Source organism: Neolamprologus brichardi, chromosome 4 (genome assembly GCF_056152115.1).
Source record: "Neolamprologus brichardi isolate AB-2024 chromosome 4, ASM5615211v1, whole genome shotgun sequence".
Classification (NCBI taxonomy): Eukaryota; Metazoa; Chordata; class Actinopteri; order Cichliformes; family Cichlidae; genus Neolamprologus; species Neolamprologus brichardi.
The window spans coordinates 18977285-18998638 of NC_142107.1; the positions used below are offsets into that span (position 1 = coordinate 18977285).

Here is a 21354-nt window from a genome sequence, read left to right on the forward strand (position 1 = left end):
TACAGGAAAATCATTTTATAGATCCAGGAGCATTTTTGAAAACCATGTCAGTGAATAGTTGGTTCTTTTATCGTAAGCGATGCAATTCAAACAAACTCAGAAACAGTGACACTTACTTTGAGATTATTTTTAGGGGTTTTCATGGCTTACTTGCACATCTGTGAAGGCAGCATTAATGCTGAATGATACATACATGCTGCAATTCCACCAGCATGCTTTTCAAGACAATACCAAGATATTGTCCATGTGCTCAGTTTGCCTGCCTGCAACCCAAACCTATTAATCATTAGTAGGATTTGACGACTTATTTAAAAAATCTATACCAGAGGAGTCCCCAAACTCTTGAGTATTTATTTGCTTTAAAGATTACACCTCTCTTCCCAAGCAATCCCAGAATTCTGTTAAAAGAAGAGGTGATGTGCACATTTTTGGAAAGCGAGTTGTAAAACAGAGCAAAAATCCATAGGATAGATCGTTCTCAACACTCACTTACACATCTCTTAGTGTGTTTAATCATTTGTCAGCAGACTGTCTGTTAATGGATTCATTTCTTAGCCTTTAATTAGCTTGATTGAGCAAAGAAGTGACATTTTTGTGGTTTAGCCTCCAGCCGTGCAGTCTGGACTGTCGTCCTTTAAGTGCTGCATTAAAGTCTTTATTTAAATGAAACAATAGAGGAGGTATTTAGAGTGCGTCTCTGCGTAAATACGCGCCTGCGCCGCCGCTGTCTGAGCCCAGATGTTTAAATCGTCCTCTCCTGTCTCCTCTCCATCTGCTCTCTTCAACTTCCTGACTCTTGCTTCTGCTTTAGATCACTCTCTGTCCTCGTTTTTTATTCCCTCCAAGTTTCCCCCACTTTACCCCGGTGTTCGCTCTCCAACATCTGTCAACGCCCCCACCCTTTTCGTGTTCTCCTTCCTGCTCTGTATCGGGCATTTTTGTCCACGTAGATGCTTTGCAGGCCGGCGGGCTGACTCATGTATCCCAGCGTTCCCTTGTGGCAGAAGTAGCACAATAGGCACATGTTTTTTGTGTTATAATTTCCAAAAAATGGGTTATATGAATGAATCATTTTGCCTATAAATTGAATTAATGAATGAATTCTTGGGAAAAGGAGCAGATTGTCACATTTGGGAAGCTGGAGTCAGCGCTTTAGCTCACCTAGTTAAATGATTTAAGAAGTTATTATCAGTGCTAAATGATTACCTGTGATTTAGTTCCCTAATTGAGATTGTGTTGTTACTATCAACTTATCTGATGTGTTAAGCCAGCCGAATGATTGTTGATTAACACTGCAGTAAAAGAGTGACATGCTATAACACTGAAAGCCAAAGATTCACTGGTTTGGCAAGTTTTGTAAGACTTCCGTTATGATACACCACAGCTTCAGATTTCACGCTGATGGGCATCAATGTTTTTTTTTTACTATTTTCGGGACTAAACAGACATTAATCTTAACCTGGTTAATTATAGAAATAATCTTTTTGTGGCCTGTTTTTAAAGCAGTGTAATGTCGGTTCAGATTAAAAGCCTGACTCATATCAGTAATCACAGACTTCTTGTACATTATTAGCTTCACGGAGCTAATAATATCTTAAGTGTGTGAGTGAGTGGGCGGGAAAAGGTGACTAAAGAGTTGATATTTCAGTTCTCAGCCAGCTCACTTGGGCTGATGTCATGTGGAGTGCATGCATAATGCAGTGGGTTTGACACAGAAGACGCTTCTTCTGGTTTGCAGATTTGAGTCATGCATTGTTGTTGTTGTTGTTGTTGTAAAAGTCCTCTGGCCAGTCAGGGAGGGTTAGACCACCCCGGTACCACCTCAGCTGTGTGTTGATTAGATATCTGACCCTTGCACGTTTCGTCTCGCTCTGCACCTGCTATCGTCTCCGAGCTTTGCACAACAGAGACCACAACAGGTGTGACCTCCCTAATATCCAGTCTCCCACCCCGAGCTTATCCATTTGTAACTCATTTACAACCACGAATCGCAGATAACGGCTTACAGGTCGACTTCTTGCACTTCCTCGCCCTGGGCACACACTCATGCCACCTATTGTTGTCAAACTTTACATTTACATGTAGCTCATCACCCTTTGCCCTCTCCCCTGCGGCCCAGTGCCCTCTGGGCTTTTCCCCCCCACCCGTCTGCTTTTAGACTCTGGGTTGCAGCTGCCCTCTAGTGTCTGCTGTCTGCTCACTACATCGTGAATGCTGTTACATAGGCCTATAGGTTCCATGGCATGGGGATTTACTGGAGATTAAAGTTAAAATTAACCATCTTAAAACAGCTACATCCCCTTTTTTCACACAAGCGCTTGCTTTTGTACAATCCACTTCAGCAGATTACGCTTAATGTCTGTCTAGACGGAGAAATTGACTCCATGCCGATGCCATCTAGAGCCAATTATTGAACCGCTACATGTGAAATGTGCTCTAATAAAACTCATTATTTTATTAAAATAGCCTCATGTTTCATAACTGTAGATTATATTTAGTTAAACCTAAGAAATAGTGAGGCACAGAAAAGTTTTTCACAGCCGCTTTGTGAACACTCTTTTAAATGTTTTCTTAAAGCACGAAGGCAAAAACAAAAGTCCCCAATTCTTGGTGGGAAAATGGAAAAGACAAACAGCTTTGTTTAAGGAAAAAGTGTGGCTTTGATTTATTTGTTACTCATCTTGGGGGACCCCCTCGGAGGTTGGTAACCGCATCGTGCATATATTTGTGGTTCCTTAGTTTCCAGTGTGATGACACAGATAACTCATGTGGGCTCCTTTATCGCCTTTCCTGGCACATGTTGAGTGTGTCACCGGAGTTTGTCTCACCAGAGGCGACGGGATTTTCCTCAAGGGTTTCCAGACGTCAGATTATAACGATATTAAAGTTCTTTATCTACGTATTGTCTTTGTTGTGTCAGTCATTGTAAGCATCAAACCCCGTCTGTCCTTTTCTGACCCCTTTTTGTGCCTTTTCTCAATTCTTGCAGCCTGTGTTTAGAGAAGACACCCTACGGTTGTGTCTGCAGCGCGGTTTGTTAGCGACAGGCCAACCGAGCGCTCAGTCAGCACTCTGAATGGCTTCACTCTGCTCTTTCCTGCCTTTTTTCTCCTCTGTTTTGTAGATGCAGCAGAGAAGAGACGGACTTTTGTTTTGCCTTGCGAGGAAGCTGCAGTGGGGAAAACAAAAAGGGTAGGGAGGCCACTGTGCGTTAATCGGTTGGCTCACTGTCATGAGCCGACTATGAGAGGGATTAAAACATATCGCCAGACTAATCTGTCCCTTACACCAGCGGGCAGTTTTCACTTTCCACAGATGTGTTTGTTGTCGGGAGAGCAGTGAGGGGCAGAGACGTCGCTCCTCTGAGAGCTTTGATTGGCTTTGATTTCCTGACATTTCCAGGAGTTTCGCGCTCCCAGCTTAAGATCTAAAAGAAACGGGGGGAAGAAAAAACCTCGAGTGCTGTTTACTGAGCATTCAAATCGTTACAAGCTAGATAAAAAAAAAAGGTATGCTGTTGTGATTTAGATTAAGCCCATATGCAGGTGATGTCTGCCTGCTCGGGCATGTTTCAGCTAACCAGTAGACCATGTGCTTTTGTTCGAGCTCCTCACGTGTGGCTCACATCAGATGAACTGTAACTCAATGCCTTTATTTTCATTTTTCTTTTGCCAGCCATCTCTCTTTTTTTTCTCACTTAACCTCCTGTTTTTGTAAGTGCCGCCATGGTTCATGAAAGGGTGACAGAGAGAAAGAGAGGGTGTGAGACAGCCAGAAACCTTTTGTTTCCAAATTAGGCACTCCTCCCGCCTCACTAAAACTAACTGTTATTGTGAAAAGTGCCATATGAAATCCCACCTCGGTGCTGCCGCTTTGAAATGGATGCAGATTTTAAATCCCCGTCTGGCTTTTTCTTTCTCTCGCATCTCCCCCTCCTGGTGATGAATCGGACCTCCCCCTGGTGATCCAGCAGGGCGGTTCCGGCTGGTGGTGCATTGAACCCGGCGCTCTGGTCTGAACCACAGAGAGAAGACAAACCCCCCTGCAGCCACAGCCTTCTGACTTTAAGTGGAACCATAATTACATAGCCTAGTGTATTTATACTCAGCAGTGACTCAGTGGGACATGTGGCATGTGCTTGTGTGTATGCATGTGCACAAGAAAACCAGCCTTTTGTATTCACATGTAACTGGTTTCTGTGTGTGTGTGTGTGCCTGTGTGTGTAAGTGAAAGTCTACTGACTCAATAAACTAACTGGGGATAAAGTGAGGTGTGGATCCACCTCAATGTAGTTTGTTATTTCTGCAGGAAAGATCATTAAAATAGCCACTATGTGACTCTTGGAAGTAGAAAAATAGAAAATGTGTGACGCCCATAAAAATGATGTTGATTATTATGATGACGTACGAATTAAGGATGCATATCAGTCACGCAGTGCAAGCGCCTTGCTGCTTTAATAGGCCTGTTGCTAACATGCACAAAATTGAACAAGATCAGATGTTTGCATGCTGTGTATGAATACTTGGAGCTTATTAATAAAAAAGCTTTTTAAAGCCTTTCCAATGTTTGCTGTAATGCAAAATTGAGAACATGAAGAGCATGGCCTGTGAGTGATATGTGGGTGACTTCAGGCCAATTATAACATTCTGGATTCTTGATCAAAGATCTCCCATAATGTAAATCAGAGTTTTATTGTAAGTAAATTACTCTTTACATCATTCAACGACTGATCCCACAGACTGCACATAAAACATGGTTGTATTGAACGTAGGACCACTGCAGGGATCTCGAAGTGATCACATCTGGATGAGAGCGTAGCTAGCTTGATTAGCAAAGCGATTAGCATCACACAGATACTTGTGAAAGAATGATGTGAAACGAAACTGCTTGAATTTCATTCACCAAAACTGGTGTGTAGACTGTTGTCCTGTCACTCAATGTTGCATAATTTTACACCATAATAAAATTTAAATTGGTAAGTAGAGATGTAGAGAAGGGGAACGTTAACTTCACAGTTAAGGAAGTATCTTTAGCCTTTCCAGATTTGCTTCATTTTTCAGCCTTGCATTTGCAGCCGCACATTGCACAATATCTTAACTTCCTGGAGTAAATGTAACATATCTTCCTAACGCACATGTATACATCCTTGTGTGTTTGCACAAGATTAACAAAAAAAAAGAAAAAGTGACCCACACGGAAGAGAAACCCAGGATATCATATTAAAGTGCTAGATGACACCGAAACGCTTTGAGTTCATATTTTATATTAACTTTGGTACTTTTATTGGACAGGCCACTATTATTCACTCTTCTTGGGGTATGTTTCTGCCTGTGAAAGTAACAGACTCGTTAATTTCTCACCTCCTCAGTGAGTATAAACTATCAAAGCCCGCAGTGTGTGTTCTTGTTGGCATAGTGCGACATATCCAGAGGGTACGGTGTTTTTTGCGGATGACGGCCTTCTCCAGTCGAGTTGGAACTTGCCCCGCTGTTCGGCAGGTGAAACCTGTCTAACCTCATCGGTAACGGATGCTCGGCAGGTTAACAGTGACGACAACCGGAGGGGAACGTTGGCTGTCTGTAACAACAACATGGTTACCTGTCTGCCGCTCTCGCACGTACCCTGGACGCCTGGCTGTTTGGTGAGAACTCACCCCTGACTGATTTAGTGGTTTTCAGGTGTCACTGTGTTGTATATGGGTGGGTTCTCTGGGAAGGAGTGTGTTTGCACGTGAGAGTGGGAGTATAGGCTTGACAAAGAGGTCATGTTCACATCCAGTAGTGACCGTGTTATTTTCAGAGCTTTTACAACCACAGCAGCGCCCGTTGCTCTCCTTCTCTGTCTTTGGCAGCTTTTTTCCATGTTCTCTCATTATCATTCTCCCTCCTCTGTGTTTTCCCCTCCTAACTATAAGAAAAAGGGAGTAGAAGACTAAGCATAGCAGCCGCAAATGTTTTTTTTCCTCTCTCTTTGTGCTGCAAATTGGCCTCTTTCTCTTTTCTCTCTTTTTTTTTCGTCTCCCCTTTGAGTGGAGGGGAGGCGGTGGAGGCAGGGCTGGCTTTTGTGGAGTTTAGCAGCGGGACCAAAGCTCTGTCACTGTGTTTGTGTCGCTCACACACACACATGTGCAGCACACGTGCAGCACAGGAAGGATCCAACGTGGATTTGACCTACCAGCAGCAACCCTACAGGAGATATCTTCACCTGGACTGTTAACAGCTGACCCGCTCTCGGTTTTTCCCAACGTATGGCTTCAAGAGTTCCTCTTTACAGTGCACAGGTGTTTGTTTACTGATGACAGTCAGACCGGTTCATGTGGAAGGAGTCAGTAACTGTCTGGATACAGTCCGAGTAACAAAAACAAGGACTAAAGAGAAAGCAAAAGAGGAGACGCAACAGAAAAGCAACAGATCGAGTAGCTGATGGTCGCTGTGATAAAGTAAACATTCGGGATTAAGATGAGAGAGAGATGAAGTTTGTCTGGCACTAGAGGTAGAGAGGGAGGGTGAAAGGAGAGAGTGGGGGCAGTGGGAGGGAGGAGAGACAGAAGATCCAGCCCTCTGGGACAGCAGTTGTGTGTTTTGGGGGGTGGACAGAGTGGCTTTGAATGCAGAACATCACTGGACACCGACAGGAGGGCTGCTGTCAGTTGGTCTGTGTGTGTGTGTCTGTAGTGAAACCAGACCTACCTCTGATCCCTGCACCACACACACTCCTCTATCTGCTGCCTTTTTCTTCCTCTGGTTCGAACCCCCCAATAGTGCGGATGAGGGTCTTGGAGAGCTGACCGATGGAGGTCAGGAGGCTGTGATGTGTAACTTGTTGGATTAAACTTTCCCGAGGCTCAGCAGCAGCAGCAGCAGCAATGGACTGGAGCCAGGAGGCGTGAAGTTAAATGACTGGAGAATCGGAAGACACTAAAAGCAGCCACCCTGTCTTGGCTCGATTGTAGATCTGTGTCTGGACATCGTCCAGGACTTTGTGTTGGTGCTTGAGTGTGTGCAGCCCATGTTGGTGGCGAGCGATGCGGATCTGACCAAACTCAGCGCTCCGATGCCCGCTGCTATGCTCCCGTGTCCTGCGCCAGCCGGGTCTGACTGGAGCTTCCAGAACCCGGTGGGGGTGGACTGCAGCTCCCCCGAACCTCGTTGCATTTGGCTGGCGGTTCTACGTGGAGCCACGACCTCGGAGCCACCCACTTCGCCACCTGCCATGCCTATTGGGCACAGCCAGAGCTCTCATCAGCCCAGGGTAAGAAGGGGTCACCGGTCTTCACCCATCTAACGTTAAGATGTGGTGACTGTGGCTAAAAGCATCAGTCAGTGGCTGCTGTTAAATGACAACAAATTAAATGCTTTAGCGAGGTAACTTGATGAGGATTTCCATCAGTGTATTGATCCCCATCACAGCTTCTAATAGCAAGATGTGAAATTCGTAGGAATTTCCTGTTTTATCTGTTTTTAAAAATAAGATTTAGCAGTTAAAACTGTACATTGCTTGTTTGAATAGTTTCTCATTAATTTTTCTGTTGTCAAATGAATTGACCAGATTGCTTATTTAACATACTTCCTGCTAAATCCTCTGCCACTTTACACTCCAAGACGTCGCAGATGTTTTTTGTCATGCTCGTGGTGACTTTTGTGGTTCTCCAGAATTAACACGGCAAACAATGATATCAGCAATACTCTCCAGAAACCGCTGTGTGCAATTAGTCATGCATGTCAGCAATGCTTCCCTGTAACTGTACTCATTGTTTGGAGCCGGTTAACCCCTCAGCTGTTGGTAGATTCTTTAAAGTTTCTGGAGAAATGCCTGTGTTGCCTTCAGGCTCTTTTTTTTTTTGGCAAGCACACTTTGTTTAGACTTCTTTGAGTGGATCAATATAATTAAGAAAGTGTAGTTTTTACCTACAGTCAAGGTGGCTTTTAGCTGCAGTTGGCCTGCAAAGACCTATACAGGCACATACACACCGGACTGTTGAATTTGTTGTGGACTTGTTAATTCTGAACAAAAATATACTTAGAATTATGAATTGAAGATCAGATAAGCTACATTTAGCGAATAAAAATATGGACAATTGTGACCGTGGGACTTCTCTGTGCACCTTTTTTCTCATTTTTCCCAGCTTACTCACGTTTTCCATCCATTGGATTAGGAATGGCTTGCATATTGACCCTTTTCTTCCTCTGGGGAGCTTCTAATTACTGGCTAAGCACAGTTTAAGGTGGCTTCTAAGTATCACTTTGATCGAGGTGTCATGCAGTTGTACAGCTGTGCATCCCCACCCCCCAAGTCCCAAATGCGCTCAGAATTCAGGCCATTACTTCCTCATTTAACCGTGATCATTTATGTGGAATATCGCATCTTTTTTCACAGCTTTTTTTTTTTTTTAATGGTTCTCATCATCCCCCTCCCCCCTGACTCATTGACACAGTTTTAAAAATGCCATAGTGAGGAATGTACGTGTGGGGGGAGGAAAAGGAGAGGCTGTACGGACACAGCTGGGACAAACAGACACTGTACACTGTTTAAATTTTAGGAGAGGGGGAGGAAGAGCAGTTGCACCTAGCCGTCTCTATCTGTTACTTTAAGTTGAAATATGCGCTTCTACTATCTCTCTGGCACATCATATGTCTGGTATCTTGGTCTGCTTTATTATCGTTGAGATTTATTGCATTTGAGGGATCACAGGATTGGCCCATTCAATTCTTTTTGCATTTTTTTTCTTTACATTCAGCTGCCGGCGCGACCGCAACACCCTCACGAGTTGTAAAGGTGAAAATCTGTCATGTAGAAGGGGTCCTCGGATGCCAGAGTGTGATAAAGCGCAGTGTTTTGTTGCACTTTCACCTCTTTGTTAAAGCAAAAAGTTGAGGCAGCGAGGATAAAAAGTCCCTGGTCAGATTTAAACCCACGACACAGACTAACTGCCATGTGCTGCTGCCCACTCAGCTATCAAGTCATGCTGTAAAAGTTATTCTAAAACCGCTCCTCCTGGAAATGATTCTAGGCCTTGGATTGAATTAAAATAGCTTAAATGAACTTCACTGCTACCAGTGATGCAGGTTTCAGTTGGACAAATAGGCATGTTTTGCTATTCAAGAGAAAAAAAACCCTGTTTAACAGCCATTGCATCATCACCTGTTGGCCTGGTTGAACTGTGCTGGACTGGTTTTTCAGCAAACATTCTGTATTCACACACGTTCGCAAGTATGGCCCCTTAATTATATCGTTATATAAATAACAGAATCCGCCGGCTTCCTTAAGAGAGTAAAGGTGGATATTCACGTGCACGTCATACATTTGTGAGACATAGGATGCTTGTGGAGGTGCAGAGGTGGGGGAGCGCTCTCTGTGTGTGGCCGGTGAGTCCAGGAATTATCAGGATGAGATGGTTTGGCTTTTTTTTTCACGCCGTCCCCTCTCCTGTTCCCTCTTGGCAGCTCGGCTCCGGGCTGCGGACGCAGACAGCTATGACCATCGGGATTAAAGGCTCGTCAGCATTTGTAACAGCCGCAAAGCTCCACTTTTCAAACAGGTTGCAGCTCTCAGCTGTTTAAAAGAGCATTATTGTTCTGTCCTGCTGGGGTTTTAGCAGGAGCCGGGCTCCCTGACAGTCACTGCATTCCTCTGAACTGCTTTACCTCTGGATGGAGCGGGGACAAGAGCGTGTGCCTGTGTGGACGTGCGCTACCCTACACGTACGCTGTTCCCGACGATTATGCCGTCAGCTTTACAATATTGTCATGTCCTAGAAAAGCCTCTTAAGACTCAAAAATCCTTTATTATGGGATTTCAGGGAAGATTACCACCCCCGCTGTTTATTTATAGCGTTTTTATTCTCTAATAAAGCTGATGGGGCTCTAAAATTTTGGCGCCGCAATTTAAACATCAAACATTTCCTCTGGATTTTATAGATGCAGCATGCTATGTTGTCCTTGAGCTGCTCCTTTCTTGTCTTATCAGTCCTGCATCTTAATTATATGGTTCTTAATTGAAATCAGGAGGAAAATGTCCTCGGGGAAGAGCCGGCTGCTGCTATGTGTTGTCAAAGCACACCACTTTACCCACTAAACATTCACTCAAAGGAGGAAGCTGTGGTGTGACATTACAAGCTTTTCTGCATATTCAGTTGTTTCCAATGAAGCATTTTTTTTACTCTTTTTTAATGACATCATCTACAGGTGATAACAGGATTCTTCAGTTCTCTGTGCTCGCTGAAGTTTATTTGCTAATCAGCCTCAGCAGGTAATACTTCTTTCGGCGAAAACAATGTGAAACAGTTTAAATTCCCACTTGCAGGGCAGGAAATACCAAATGTCTTCTTTTCTCAGCAAAACAGGAGCGAGGTTTCCCTCGTCTGTGCTTCCAGCCTGCGTAGGAAGTCAAGATTAGACTGCAAAACCGCAGAAACAATTTTCCAAGTTCCTTGTTGGTTAAGCTGAATGTCCTGTCCCGGAGAGGCCTGTCAGCAAGCTTAAACTGTTTTTTAATTTTATTTTGGTAGTGGTGGCAGAGGAAACTGGTCGAATCATGCTCAGAGGGCATGAGAGGGGGTTCGTCTTGTTTTAGGGGGAAAAGGTTGAGTCTAGATTCGGCAGAATGGCCGAGCAGAAACACAGCCCACACAGTCCAGAGCTGCAGAGTGGGAAACTGTCCTCCTGGCTCAGAGACCCAGGCAGACCCTGTGTGTTTTGGGTAATCACAGGGTTCAGTATTCTCAGCGCCGGGAGGGGCCATGTGGTCGAAACCGGCGTGCTGGAGCCTGTCCCTCGCTGGGGCCCGATACTCCTCCTCCTTCTGCATCTCCTTCTCTCCTCATCCTTCTCGTCTCATTCACTCTATCTGTGCTCCCGCCCCTCCTGTGCCAGTTGCTGTGTGTGTTTCAACTTGTCCAAAACCAAACCGCGCCCTCCAAGGAATTCACTCTGTCTCTTCCTCCTTTCACCCCGTTGCTCTTTCATTTCCTCTTTTTTTTTTCTTGGCCTTTTCTTTTTCTTTATCATTTTAATTTGACACTCCAAGCACTCCCCTGCCTTCCTCACGCACCTCTTTATGCGGCTCGCATAATAGGCCTCGCTGCATGCCTAAGAAAAGAAAATAGAAGGGTTATTTTACATTGTTTGGACTGCCAGACTAAAGATCCAGCTTTGAGAATCTATGGATATCACAGTCTGCGAAACGTGCACATCATATCTTCCAAAATAATCTTTTGTGATTGTTTGGAAAATAGCCAAGATTAACCAAAATTATATTTATACTTCTTAAAGTTTAAGAGTTTTAACCAGCAAACATTTTGATGTTTCTGAAAGTAGCCTATACGTGCAAACTTATTTTTTGGTTTCTTTTTTTTTCCCTTGATGGAATGTGAAATTAGAGGAAAAGAACATGTGCGGTAAATGTCGGCAGAGCCAGGTTTCCACTGCAAGAATAGAAGTGGAGAGAGAGGAAGAAGAGGTGGAAGGGAGGAGAGGTTGGAAGGAAGGAGAAAGAGGGGTGAAGAATGGAAGTGCCTCCATAACTCTCCGTGGTTATATTTGTAGGGTTATCCCGCCCCACAGTGCTGCCCCACTTCCTGCCTCAAGCCTGCCACTTCCTGTTGTTCTGTGGCCATGCGGAGATTTGCCAGGACAGGCCTGTGCGCGTTATTGTGCGTGCGTGTAAGCATGTTTATCGGGAGGACAGGAAGCGGAATGTGGGGTGTGCATCTAGATGATGCGGTCTAGAAATACTAACCCACTGACACGAAAACATGTATGCAAAATACACAATCACAGAATCTGAAGACGCGCAAAACAGTTTAGGATGTCGACTTTTAAGGGCACACTGACTCATATCTCAGTGTGGTTTGAGTAATCTGAATCTCAGAGCGTTCACTCATTTTTCATATCAAGTGACATGCACATCAAATCACACCTAAAATGACATCTGTGGCCTCTGTTTGTTGATTCATGGCTTGTACACTCATAAAATAAGTCCCTTTATTAGGGCTGTGCGATATGACCAACATCTCATATCCCGATATAAGACATCTATCGTCCCGATAACGATATAAATCACAAAAATGTAACATTTTCTGTAAATTCTTTGAATCTCGTGCAGCTCGACTTGCGGGAAGTGTTTCCAACTGCGCGTCGTGTAGCTGGAGTCGAGTGTTTTAACCGATGCATGAAACGATACATTTTTAGACATAAGTTGTAACGGCCGCCGTTTTCTTTGCGAGTATTTATTACACGGCGTGCTGCGGGGAAAAGCCTGTTCTAACGTTTGAGTCTAAGGTCTATTTTTTTAGCACCTGGCGGCTCTTTTTTTACTTCTCATCCGTAAATAATCTGCTCTTTTACGTGATTCAGTTTATTTTGAAAAGTCTCAACAGGATCTTGAGCTTTATTGTGAAAGGTTTATGTGGAACATAAACAAGCGGACCCACGAAGCGATGGTTTTACGTCGTTGTTGCTGACCACAACGCATAAAAACAGGCGCTTGTCCGTCTGTAGTGTGGTTATATTAAATATAAGAGAAAGAGAGAACTTTAAGAAATTAATATAGCCACTACAGTGACCATCAAAACGATGAAAAAATATTGCCGTAAACAGTTTATTTTGCGACATCACGAAACAAACGATAGCGTAAAATGAAACGATAGACGTTTTTATATCGTCATCCGATATATATCGTTATATCGAACAGCCCTACCCTTTATTGTATCTTTAGGGCTGTAATGGCATGTCACAAAGTGACCTTCGACAGGGGTGTTCATCCCATATTAAATCAATAAAACCTGTGGAAAAAACATCATAAGATAAGTAAAATGTCCAGTATACAGATGTTTTTGTTAGTCATTAAATTAGTTCAAATGTGCTGGGGAGTAAAAATTCTGTTGTTGCAGGGTTTTAAAGGCTTATAGCACAAATTAAAATGTATATTCAATTCAGTTTTATTTATATTGTGCCAAATCACAGCAGCAGTTGCCGCATGCTTTAGTAAATGTGCAAAACCCAGGTGAATGTGAAGGCGGTCAAGCAGGTGGTACTTGTTTGTATCCGTTGACAGTTTTGTACATTAATGTAACAGTTAGTAGGTGAGAGGTGGATCACATTTACTTTTAATAGACTCCTGTAGCATTTCTCACAGTGTATGACGTTAGCGTTTAACCAGTGTACGAACTTATTTGGGCAACCTTTACCTCTGTCATCATTCACTTCGTCTAATGTAATCTAATCTTCAAGTAAGATTAGATAAAATGTCATCATTTAATCTGGTGTCCTCCTGAGCTCATCGTTGATTTAACCGAAACAGTGCGTAGGCGTAAAAATGTGCGCAATGTGATTTAAGATCCCCGTGCAGCTCCTGGTTTGCTCATATCAGTGTGAGCCCTCATCTTTAGTTAATGAAAAACAAATCAATGTCTTTTTTTGTCTAAATGATCATTTACTAAGAAGAAAAATGATCCGACTGTTTATAATCTCTTTCTGAAACTATTAAAAATGTTACTTTTGTCTGCTGTGCATTGCATTTTTATGCTGTAGTATCCATCAGTAAGATGCTAAGAAGTTATTTTTACCATCAGTATGCAGAAGATTGCAGCTTTAAAGAAAATAAAGCACGGCACAGTGACTGAAAGACCGGGCTGACTTGGTCGGACTAGTCATTACAGTGTTTTAATTTATGTTTGGGAGAGTGTGAGAGTGCAGGGAGTTCAGTTTTACTAAGAAAAGTTTTGCAGTGACTTGATGTGTGCAGCAGACTTAAGCTGTGAGCTGGCACTCAGATTCCCTTCTTCCTCCTCTCCCTCGCTCCCACTCCTGCCTGTTTGGTCAGGTGATTGTGTTTGACTGACAGATGTGGGTCGATGGGGCAGCAGGCGGGTGATAGTTCTCACGTGTGTCTGTCAGCTGAGCTTGCCGGACTTATTTACTGGGCAGCAGGAATGAGAAATTTAGAGAGCTGTGCTGAAAATCTGCCTTTATTCTCCACTCTCAGAGTCCCTGGATCTTCTCTCCCTATAATAAGACCAAGGTCACTGTAGTCTGAACTGGGTGATACCCGCATTTCCCGCTTGGCCCCGTCTAGATATGGCCTCTTCCTGATAGTCCCCCCTGCCCTCCCCCAGGTGTGTTTATTGACTATTGTTCTGAGGCTGGGTGGCATGCAGAGGCTAGCAGACAGGACTTCACAAGGAAGCTGCTAATGAGCGGTCCGGCAGCGGCGGAGTTAATGTCACCGAGTACAGAGGCACCTTGTGCTTCTCCAGTGAGCCATAAATCTGGACAACTGCAGGTTTTTCTCGAGTGTTGGTGCGAATAATGGGAAAGAACTGATATTGCTGACATTTCTGATGCCCGTAAATCTTATTAGAACCATATATTCCAGCTTACTAAATGATAAAAATGCAGTCTTTTTGTATAAAATTGCTTTTCCTGCTTGAGGTAATGTTTTTAACCAGATCTCTTTGTGTTTACAGGCTAAGGGGCGGAGGGATGGTTTCTCCTCAGCCGGTGACAACCCTCGGCCGCCGATGGCGACCCGGCCGGGAAGGGAGGGGGTCGGCATGGGCTGGAAGGGTCCCCGGACGCTGGTTCTCCATAAGAACTCCCAGGGTTTCGGTTTCACATTACGCCACTTCATCGTTTATCCTCCAGAATCCGCTTTGCACACTAACCTCAAGGTGAGGGTCACAGATGTCTGCAGGTCCCTGAAACACTAGAAAATGCCTTAAATGTTAAAGGTGTTTAAAAGTGTTGAATTATGTTATAAAAATACCATTTGTGCTTCAGGGCTTAGTGTCACAAAGTGCTTTGTGTTTGTTTTTATAGTACACATGGTCTCCATTTCATCCTAGCTGGCATTTAAAGGGGTTTCGAAGGCCTTAGCTTTAACTCGCTGAACTCAGGAGAGAGCCAATTTGAGCTCAGAGATAAAGCCAATCATACTGTGGCTGCGGGTCAGCGAGGTTGAGTGGAGCAAACTGAACACAAAGACAAAGGGAGAAAACAAGCCTGGGTGATTCGAGACAGCAGACGACGAAGAAACCGAGCTGTTAGAGGAAGAGAGGCACAGATCTGGAGACAGAACAAGGACCGGGGCTTAGATTTTACTACTTTGAGGAATTTAAAAAAACACCTCCAATTTTACTCCTGTTTGTTTCACAGGCCTGTTTTTGTCCCTGGTGAATTCAGGCTTGTGCTGGTGTTGGGAAATGAGCCCGAGTGGTTATTTAGCTGTTTGAGGTGTGGGGGCAAACGTCTCCAGATGTGAAATTGAGGGATGTGGAGGCTGGGGTGGGGTGAGCCAGCTGAAACAAGGCCTCTATTATTTTTATACCACCCCACCATCTAGCAGCTGCTGATAGGAACACGAATTGAATGGGATCTGTTGTCTTATCCTGGTACCACTCACTGGCAGCCGGGCTGTACCATGCCAGCCCTGGACAATAGGCCCACTGCTGGCCTTTGGCCTCATTTCTGCCCTTGTCTCCTCTGCCTCAGAAGGGATCACATGTTGTTTTTTGGACAATTGGACTCACAGATCTTTCTGTTGTTATCTGAAGAGGCTTCATGGAAACCTCCCAAATTAACCTCTTAGTGTCCAATTAGTACAGATTCACAGGGTCTGTGACTCATTCATGCTCTCGATTTATAAGTCTACAGATCGTCTGGGTTGTGGTTCTAACAGGACCCTTCAGCAACCTTCTCTTGACACTTCCTCTTATCAGGATGTAACTTGATTTTTATTCACTTTGGAGAAAAAAACAATATTTTATTTAATGTGAAACGAAGTGAACTAAAAAAAAGAAGTAACTACAGTACCACAGATTTCTTTGTTACTTAATTTCTTTGCTTATTTACTCTGTGTAGAGTCAAAGTACTTGTTATTGAGTTACATCATACAGCAGTCATGCTATTGCCATACATACAAGCTGAAATAAACAAAAGTACTCATTCAGATAGGGAGGACATACACTGGATCTATTTTTAGATGCTAGCTCCTTTTATTATTTATTATATCCTGAAGCCCATAGTAGAAGATGTGAAAAACAGCCCTGCTTTTGTTACCTGGTCAAAATTCACTCATTCTGAGGAGACATTTGGGTGGTCTGTGGTCTTTAGCTACCAGCCTTGTGTTTCTCGGCACATTTTGCACATTGCTGTCACATTTCTTTCCTTACGAGCAATAAATTCCAAGCAATGCACACATTTGCCACCGTTGAACTGGGAACTGAGGAGACTGTTTTTTGAAGGGTTTATGTAACTGCATAACCATTTGATCAAGGAGAAGTTTCTTGGATCGAGATGTCAAAGGTCAGTCGCTTTCCTCGGACTTCCATGACCTGGATGACTGAGAACCTCCCCAGATAACTATGCGTCCAGTAACTTTGATTTTAATACTGAATTTTGGACAAAAAGTGTGTTACATTACATTAAAGTAACATGTTATTAGTGTGATGATACAGTGAAGAATTGCTGTTTTATTATCACTGAAAACTGGGATGTACCTTGTGAGCATCAGGGTGGATACGGATGCATTTTTGTGTGACACCTTGGTAGGTTTAGAGTCTTTTCAATCCAGTGCCAGTGTAACCGGTGGGATTCTGCGTTGTGTCTGATAAAAAAGGTAAAAGAAAGAAAGGCCTCCAAGTAAATAATTTGCCCACTCCAGCTGCTCTCCCACAGGGGAATTGTAGAAAAGGGCTGGCATTTATTTTTACATTAAACATAAAGTATGGATTTACACGTAACATATTTGACATAAGATAAAACAAAAACAACAACACAAAATCCGACATACCTGATAAAAAAGGTAAAAGAAAGAAAGGCCTCCAAGTAAATAATTTGCCCACTCCAGCTCCTACGACCAAATACAAACAGTGGGGAAGAGGGTTAGCTCAACCCACCACAACTTCCAAGCTAGCAAGAAGTATATATTCATGCTAGCATTTATGGCGCCTAAAACCCATTTATGATACATACATACTACACACTTGTAACATCTAACAAAAAACAGGCTCAATAATGACAATAATTGAACTAAAATCACAATCAGAAACATCCAGGTGGCTAAATATGCATTATATGAGCGTTTTACAGTGTTGGGAAAGAAATTATACCCACCTCTCCCACAGGGGAATTGTAGAAAAGGGGAGAGGCAAAAGGGGTACACTGTATTTATAGGGTTGCACCAAAGAAGAAGAAGAAAAGAATGAGGAGGGGCTCTAACTGATAATGAACATAACTACAGGCTTGGAGGTCCTAAAAGTCAGGTATAAAAGGAACGGTTTGGGGGTTTAGAACACATTTTGTGTAATTATAACAATGTGATTTATGACCCTGTTACACCAGAAATCCGCATAAATTAAGGGATGAGTAATTTTCCAGATGTATAGAATCCCTAGCGTAGACTTTTGTGTCCACCTCTTCCCATCTCCTTCCGGATGTGGTGAAATTAGGACTGGCCGGGTGGTGAGTGTCCCCAGCTATGAGTTCTATTCTGGGGTCGGCAGCTATCCTTTCTCTGCCTCTAAACCCTCCACCATTGTCTGCAGAGCCCGGAATGAGCCCACTCAGCGCAGGATAAAGCCCGGCAGCAGTCAGCCCACCGTGCCCCTGCCCACAAACTGTCCACTCAGCTTAGTGTGTGTGTGTCTGTGCGTGTGTGTGTGTGTGTGTGAAGGTGATCAGAGAACCTGCAGCTATCAGATCTCACCACCTCGTTTCTCACTGTCCCCGCCTTTATTTACTCACTGTGTGTGTGATGTCATGAGCACCTGCAGATTGTCAAACCAGATAGTCAGTGTCTGTGCTGGATCTGCAACATTAAGAGCTCATGAAAACAAACAGGTCGGTGTCAGGAGGTTTGGCATAAATTGTCAGTGAAGTCACCGGCACGTGAGGGAAAGCTGTAAACAGTTGATCTCATCCTTCCACATTTTGGTTTCTGTTCAGAAAAAGGTCACCTGGGGTTGAGACCTGTGGCCAAAGTTAGAAGCCGTATGCTGCTGAAGTGTCTGTGTTTAAACCAGGAGTATGAGGGCCTGTATGAGGCCTTTCTACTACATGATGTAAACCCCAAATCATCACTTGGTAGCATTCCTGCCTCGAAAAGTAGTGATAGCTTTTGTTTTTCCCCACAGTTTTGTCTAAAAGTTGTCTAAAAGCACTTTATTATTGGTTGCAAAATTTTCCATGTAGCACAGCCAGTTTCCGTCCTGCAAATCTTTGTATATGGTCAATTTTCTGACAGTGTCTGAAGTAGCAACTTTTCCCACATTTCCAAGAGTAAAAACTTTTTTTTAAAGCTCAGCGCTTGCGTTGCATCACATGTCGACCTTTCTGTGCATGTGGAAAAATTTACCCCTCGCTATCAGATCTCTCTCGTCTAGAACTTCTTAAACGCGGCCAAAGACTATCTCAACAAATGTGTTTGTAATTACTAGGACAACAATAAATGTCTCTTACAGGGATTTTACGCTTTAAATTTGCTCTAATATGTGTAATTCTGTCTTTCTGTTCGCAGGATGAGGAGAACGGTAACGGAAAGGGTGAGCTGCTTCTATTTTTTGCCTTCTCAGTCTTTTATTAGTGCTCCAGTTAAAGCTTACTACAGGGATAGGGATAATGATGATGTAATTGAGGCAAGACCCTACTGTAATTCACTCATGTCTCGCCTGCTCTGCAGCCTTTATGCGCCACCTACAGGACGCTATCCAGTACTACATCTAAAAATCCACCCGCAGTTAGACTTCTAGTTATCCAGCTTTTTCTAGTTTTCTTGACTTGAGATGCTGAAAAAAAGTGTGAATATTTATCAATAAATATCAATAAGAAATGTAATTTTACATAAATAAACATGCAGTAGTATAAGCTGAAAAAAAAATTTCCTTAGTTTTGGACCCCACAGTCTGACAACCTCTGAGTTAGATGCTCATGGACGTATTTACTCGTCTGAAAAAGTGCTACTTTCAGCTGCTACCTGGTTCACTCGGGGTTGGAACAGAAGGTAGCTCTGCATATGTGAATTGGAAGAGTTTAACAGGAGATGCTCTTCCTAACACAACCCACGAGGCATTTGCGCCTCCTCCCGGGATTCACCTGACGAGGGAGTTTTCACTCGTGGGGTGAACGTGTAAACGACTACACTGTGGAGCCACGTCGCTCGTGTCAAAAACAAACCCTTAACAAATATCTGATGGGCGCTGATAGAAAGTGTCAGCTGTAACTGTTCGTAGGTGTAGCGCAGCAGAAGGAGAACAGATTTGTTTGAGCCTGCAGCTTTACTCGGCGCTTCTGAAAGATTTGTGGGTGTAGCGCTTATCAAACAACCAGCCTGGCGTGGACTCGCAGGTGATATTCATGAAGTAATCGTAAAACAAATACATCAGAGAGTACATCTGTATATAAATGTCATGTCTGCTTAGATATGCATGTGAATTTACCCAAATGAGTTCATGCAAAAAATGTAAACTAATGGATTGTTGTACTGTGCACCTCCAATACAGAATGGCATTTTATTTATGTTATTTTACTATTATTTACTATTTGACTATTATTTACAATATTTGGATGATTAATAATATATATAATATTGTATAATGGTAAATGTTCATACCCACATGTGCATTTCTTTTTCTTTCCTCGTGCATTAACTGAATCTGTCTATGTCCTCTTTTCTTGTTGTCATTCAGGGTTTCAGAAAGGTCAGTTGGAGCCAATGGACACTATATTTGTGAAGAACGTGAGAGAAAAGGGTCCGGCCCATCAGGCAGGCCTGTGCACAGGTAAAAGGAACATGTTGTGCAGGAGCGAGGACGCCTCGATTTGCATTGGAAATCTGTTCTGCGCGCAGGTCACGTGACGCTGCATGAGCATGCAGAGAGAAGTCGACTAACAATAAAAACAAAGGAGACGAGAGTTATTACAGAACGAGAGCTCAGTGTGTGCGAGGTTTTCCTCTCGTGTATTTCTGTGACAGCAGAGCAAACCAGTACTCGGTGTTAAAGCACCAGCTTGATTTAACGCAAAGTGACGCATCCACGGAGTTGCACGCTGCCTCAAACGTATGCAAAAACACGCCCTGCGAGCACCGCGTATGTGTTTCAGCTTGCATAAAGTAACCGCAAATGCATATAAAATTTGAGCAGGTAGTTATCGGACGCCTTTCCTCAAGGCCTTGGTTCACAAAAGCTGAGCTGTACCAGACATACCTGTTCTTTATGCTTGAAAGCTATTTTAATTTTATTGATGTACTTTTTTGCCTTTAAGACAAATTGAACACCACATGAAGTGAAAAAGTGTGAGATTAAGTTCAAGCTGGCTTTTGATGCCACCCAATACAGGTGATTTGCTTAATGTGGTTTTGGTTTTACTGACTTTAGACAGCCCAGAGTCAATTATTCAAAAAGTTCACTACTTATTTTTCACTCCGGGTCATTATTATTTTGATGTCTTCATTCAGGGAATTTACCCCTTACCCAGTTTCTTTATCATTTCCTCTTGCTTTAAAGGTCAGAGTTCGCTGATTCATTGTTTTCAAATGTATCAGTGATATAATATGACAATCTGTCCATGCTGTGCAGGGGATCGTCTGGTGAAAGTGAATGGAGAAAGTATTCTAGGAAAGACGTACTCACAGGTGATCGCCCTCATTCAGAACAGGTAAGAATCCCTTCCTGTGAGCCCCTTCAGAGCCTTTTAGGTGTTGATTTATAGGAGTCATAGGAGAGTGACACAAAAAGTTGTGATATGTGCACTGACTCGTGTATATCTTCATGCTTGCCAGCTCACCATCTGGCTATAAGCCGAGCTAGGCAGCAACAGGAATAGCTTGTTTCACCCTGAGATATGAGAATAACCTCATGACAGATCAATGTGACGCATCCAAATCATATCTAATGATCCAAATGTAATGTAGGAGGGAGTGCGTGACTTCACCTTTACAAATATACTTGTTTAACTGGGCCACAGGTGTTTGTTTTTTTAAATAACATAATTTCATCAGTCTAAATGCTAAAAATTCACACAAGGGCAAAAAAACATTAACTAAAAAATCCCAACAACCAACTGTTCTGATTGGCTTTCTGCCTTTCACATAGTTTGTTAGTCTTTTGCTGCATATTATGAGTTTTAATGGAAGGTATGAAACATCAAGTGACATACATCAGTTCAGATTACCCGATGGAACTGATTCATTATCCTCCTGCTCAAATCAGTGCTGGTATTCGTTTAAGAATAGCTGGAGTTTGTTTAAGGTTTCTTTTGTATTTGATGTTATTGTATTTTTATTTTAGCTATAACAATCCACAGGTACAAATGTTGCCTCTGAGGTCTTATTCTCGCTCTTGTCTCTTTTTGTGGCACG

The 21354-nt window shown here is 43.1% G+C and overlaps 1 protein-coding gene across 11 annotated transcripts in view; it reads left to right on the plus strand.

The window, feature by feature from the left end:
* The window catches only part of arhgap23a (Rho GTPase activating protein 23a), a 70128-nt gene that overhangs the window by 25402 nt on the left and 23372 nt on the right, over positions 1 to 21354 (plus strand). For 8 of the 11 annotated variants that reach the window (XM_087839975.1, XM_087839979.1, XM_087839980.1 and 5 more), the window contains exons 1-5: positions 6593 to 7251; positions 14465 to 14668; positions 18514 to 18538; positions 19682 to 19774; positions 20573 to 20651. In XM_087839975.1, coding sequence (XP_087696101.1) covers positions 7009 to 7251; positions 14465 to 14668; positions 18514 to 18538; positions 19682 to 19774; positions 20573 to 20651 — 644 coding nt within the window. In that variant the 5' untranslated portion in view covers positions 6593 to 7008. Of the gene's footprint in view, positions 1 to 6591; positions 7252 to 14464; positions 14669 to 18513; positions 18539 to 19681; positions 19775 to 20572; positions 20652 to 21354 lie in introns of those variants that run through there. The other 3 variants (XM_087839982.1, XM_087839981.1, XM_087839976.1) reach the window with 2 other exon arrangements.